This window comes from Triticum aestivum, chromosome 5D (genome assembly GCF_018294505.1).
Source record: "Triticum aestivum cultivar Chinese Spring chromosome 5D, IWGSC CS RefSeq v2.1, whole genome shotgun sequence".
Classification (NCBI taxonomy): Eukaryota; Viridiplantae; Streptophyta; class Magnoliopsida; order Poales; family Poaceae; genus Triticum; species Triticum aestivum.
Window position 1 is genome coordinate 382,221,078 of NC_057808.1, and position 4,257 is coordinate 382,225,334.

The 4,257-nt window shown below is 45.7% G+C and overlaps 1 protein-coding gene across 1 annotated transcript; it reads right to left on the minus strand.

Moving 5' to 3' along the window:
- Positions 1 to 770: 770 nt before the first annotated feature.
- LOC123125024 (cinnamoyl-CoA reductase 1) lies at positions 771 to 4,013 on the minus strand. Its single transcript, XM_044545566.1, has 6 exons — positions 3,786 to 4,013; positions 3,198 to 3,367; positions 2,599 to 2,784; positions 2,195 to 2,357; positions 1,218 to 1,407; positions 771 to 1,104 (listed from the first exon to the last, which is right to left on the minus strand). Exons 1-6 carry the CDS (start codon positions 3,898 to 3,900, stop codon positions 915 to 917), a joined length of 1,014 nt encoding a protein of 337 aa, XP_044401501.1. The 5' UTR covers positions 3,901 to 4,013; the 3' UTR covers positions 771 to 914.
- Between the last annotated feature and the right edge of the window lie 244 nt (positions 4,014 to 4,257).

A 4,257-nucleotide genomic window follows, 5' to 3' on the forward strand; every position in this document is an offset into this window, starting at 1 on the left:
TGAACATTTAATAAAGGATACATTTTCTACTCAAAAAAAAAAATCTATCCCCACTCTTCTTCTCCGCTCTTCTAGCTCCATGTGGGCGACCCCACCCAGCCCCTTCTCCATCAACATAATGTTACGGCAGTTGGTTTTGAAGTGCCTAGACTGTTACTCCACCCGTCCCATAATATATGTTGTTATTACAACTGATATATGTAACATATTTTTTTACATCATATGCAACATCTTATATTATACTAGGTCGGGGGTGTACTACTTTATTTGCCACTGAATGATTTATTCATTTTGGGGAACTTCTTTTTTTTTCGAAAAAGAAAAGTGTCATGCAAGTCTACGGAGTTCTCCAAATGTGAATCCTTAATAATTCTGCAAGTCATGCTCAATATGTTAAGCCGATGTTACCTTTTTGTAACCTGTACCAGGTTTAACATTTGAAAATCATGAATCACACGTGTATGCGGTTCCAGTAACACTCCCTTTTGCACAATAAGAACATGCAAACAATGCACAATACTGGCACCCCTGTTGGTGTGTCTGTGAAATTAATCGTGAATCTATGAAAAAAGACACCCACAGCCTGAGAATAACCTACAGTATTTCATTGTGTATGCCCAAAATGCACCTAAAGTGATTCTTCTAATCTAGCTGTAGGGCTGCCTGGCGCCGTCAGGCTGACGGCAATATAGCCTTCAGCTCATCGCAGCAAAAGGCTAGCGTGGAAATGGAGGGAAATCTTGTTCCTTTTGACAGTCAGACAGGGGGCAACAGATATAAGCAGGATTTATTTCATCGCTGTTACGCAGCAAGTTGTTCGACCATTGTGGCTGTTGCGAGACTCCGTCCAGCGACACTACACCTTACAGAAGTTCGACCATAAAACAAACAAATCACCAGCCACCACGGTTCATTCACTGATCACCAGCCAGACGGAACAGATGCGGAAGCCGGCAATTACGCCCAGCGGAACCCTGCAGAAGGCCGGCCTTCTCGTAGCAGCCCACGCTGTCCGAGAGCGTCTCCTCCAGCTTCCTCGGCCTCCAGCCCAGACCCTTCAGCTTCTGCGATGACAGCCCCGCTTTACGGTCCACGTCGACGATGCTGTAAAAGCAGAGCAGGGTTTCTTCAGATCATGAACTGGCTTACTGGCTGCAGGATAATTGTGCAGTGCAGTGTGACAAGTTCTGACCGAGCGAACGAGAGATGTAACCTACTTGTTCACATAGCTGTACTGTGGGTACATCTTCCTCAGCAGGTCCACCAGGTCCTTTGTGCAGACGCTATTCGGCGCGCAAATGTATCGCCCGGACGATTCTGCCTTCTCGTACACAAGCAGCAAGGCGTCCGCCACGTCACGGACGTCCACAATGTGCCACAGCTTGTTGCTCATCACGTCAGGGCCTCCTGTGAATTGTGACACAATGTACCGATTTGCGGAGTTTCAGTACAATCATGCAGACACATTTATGCAGCGTGCAACAGCAAGAATAAGACAGCACAAACATCAAAAGAGTTACTGGAGACTATCATTTATTTCAGGACTAATCATTTTCTAAAAGCTCACTTCAACAACACGCCAACGGTGCCGCTTCAACGATTCTAGCACGGAATTTGGCATTGTGTGCTTCTGTCGTCGATCGCTGTTCAGGGCATAATATCGACAATGAATGTGGTATATATCAAGTGCGCAAGCACATGCAACAGGTTGTAAAGGATCAGCTTATGGATGGATGCCCTCATCTCACAGCTGTAGAGCATCATACAAAGGCATAGCAGCTATCGTTGAAATTTGAAAAAGAATATAAAGAACAAACAGGTGCCAGGAGAGGAACCTAGTTATCATCTGCAAACAACAAGTTCTAGATAATGACCGGTGCCAAAGAAAAAATTGGACTTCTCCACTGATGGAAATTGAAGAGCGGATCGATATAACAACAGGGACTATCAATGTGATTGATCCCATCTATCTATATCTAACAACAGGAACAATCAGGATGATCTCATCCATATCTAACAGCAGATAGCCGTATGATCCACATCCAAAAGTCTTTTGGTTGGACATATGGAATACATTCATTCCTCAAATGGTAGATAGACTTGGATTAAACCAAATTGCCAGGTCAAACATGATATTTATTAATGTGAAATTTCAGGCAATAAAAGAGAACAGATGGATAGAGATCAGTATTACCATTAATAACATAGATTAAGAATTTGCTACTGGTATTCACAGTAGGCTGCAACAATGGACCAAAAACCAAAGGAGGGCAAAGCGTAACAACGTTTAATCCATGTTTCTCTGAATATTCCAAGGATGCCTGTTCAGCAACAATCTTGGCAACAGAATACCAGTCCTGCAAGCAAAAATTAGTAAAGGTCACAATTTAGTCTTCGTGGAAATTATCCCTAAGAAAACTTTCTTTTGTTACGGGTACAAGCCTTTCAAAAGAGCAAACACTACATCTTTAAGTTGTACTCATGTGCCTTTCAAAAGAGCAAACACGGAACCAGAAAAATTGTACTCCTGTGCCTGCCAAGAATTGTGACGCGTGCATAGTGATTTGGAAATTTCCTTTACTAAATAGCATCTCTAACCTGGTTCTCCTGGCAGAAGTCTTTGTCTGACCAGCAACTCTCGTCTTTAAGTTTATCTTGAGGCCAATTCGGGTTAAAATCAACAGCAGCATTGGATGACAAGACAATAACCTTCTGAACCTTCATAGCTGAGCAGGCCTTTAGCACATTTGAAGTACCTTTCACAGCAGGAGCCAATACTTCTGACTGCACAAATGCGTTTAAACTGTGGTGAGACGAAATGCATCCTGACAACACGCACTTCTAACACTTTGATAATCTAAAAATGTTAGCACACAAAGGCGAAAGCACATAGCAATCTACTATGTACATTGCACTAATTACTCCCAATGCTATAATATGATGTGCAAGTGTTCTCCAGGAGCCAGTATTGCAAACATACATTACGATGAGCCTAGCTTTGCAAGAACCAAAAATTGCCAAATTATGTGGGATCGAGAAGTGCATTATCCGTTAAAGAGCGACACGTGCCAATAGGTATTATTCAGAATACTGCTTCAGTGTCAATACAAGCTCAGTACTGTAGCAAATAATGTAGATACAGTAACACACAAACTGATTTTTCAGACACCGTAGCATTAGTTGGAAAGAACACCTGCCTCAGGATCAACAATCTTATCTTCAGGCACCGGAGTGGCGAGGTGGAAGACCCCCTCGCATCCCTCAAACGCACGTGTTAGCGCGTCGTAGTCGAGCACGTCGGCCTTGAACAGGTGCAGATTCTCCCGGACCTCGCCCATCTGCTTGAGGTGGACATTCTTGGGGTCACCTGAAAGAGCATTCAGCCATTAATCAGAACACTATACAGCTCCCACCTTGGCTTATCCGTGGACTAAGCACTTTGTTTTATACATTCGCTTTCGCCCAGGATCAACTAAACCTTTGCTTTCTTCATGCGGACACGGAACTCCGATCGATTAACATTTAACAACCATGAATATGAATGAATGCAAAGCACATGACGACACAGAACACTGGTTCACATTTTCCAACTGTGAATGAATGCAAGGCTCATCTAGACACGGAACTCTGATTGATTTACAACTATTGAACTCTGATTGATTTACAACTATGGATGAATGCAAATCACATCTATGACACGGAACTGAATCGACTGCAATTGCAAGGGGGGCCGGTCGCGCGGGCGTGAGGCGAACAGGTCGACGGGCGGCTGCGTCCGTACGTACATGGGTCGCGGAGGGTGGCGTGGACGGCGTAGCCCCGGGAGAGGAGCAGCTTGACGAGCCACGAGGCGATGAACCCGCCGCCGCCGGTCACGCACACGCGCCGCGGCGGTGCCATCTTCCCTCCTGCCCTTCTTCCTCCTGCCCGCCGCCACCACCAGTGCACTGTAAAGTACGCAGAACTGGAAGTAGCAGGTCGTAGCACTAGCAGCCCGATGTGGAAATCGATTAAGAAATCCGCGCCGAAACAAAAATGGATTTGGACTCGTCCGGGAGAGCGGTGCGGAGCGGAACAAAAACACGTGGAGCGAGCGGTGGAGCAGACACGCACATCGCGGCCACCTGTTCCCTTCTCCGACGACGACGACGCCGCCGCCGTCGCTTGGACTGCGGGGTTCCTGGGGTCAAGAACGCCATCGCCATCGGAACCATTTTTTTACAGCGCCACCGCTGGTCGATGTTTTTTTTTTGTTTG

Excerpts from the sequence above, each read along its gene's own strand:
- LOC123125024 (XM_044545566.1), bottom strand. The coding sequence starts at position 3,900 with ATGGCACCGCCGCGGCGCGTGTGCGTGACCGGCGGCGGCGGGTTCATC. Across the intron at positions 2,785-3,197 it reads ATAAGATTGTTGATCCTGAG|TCAGAAGTATTGGCTCCTGC; the intron begins GCAGGTGTTCTT and ends GCATTTGTGCAG. Across the intron at positions 1,105-1,217 it reads CAGTACAGCTATGTGAACAA|CATCGTCGACGTGGACCGTA; the intron begins GTAGGTTACATC and ends CTGCTTTTACAG.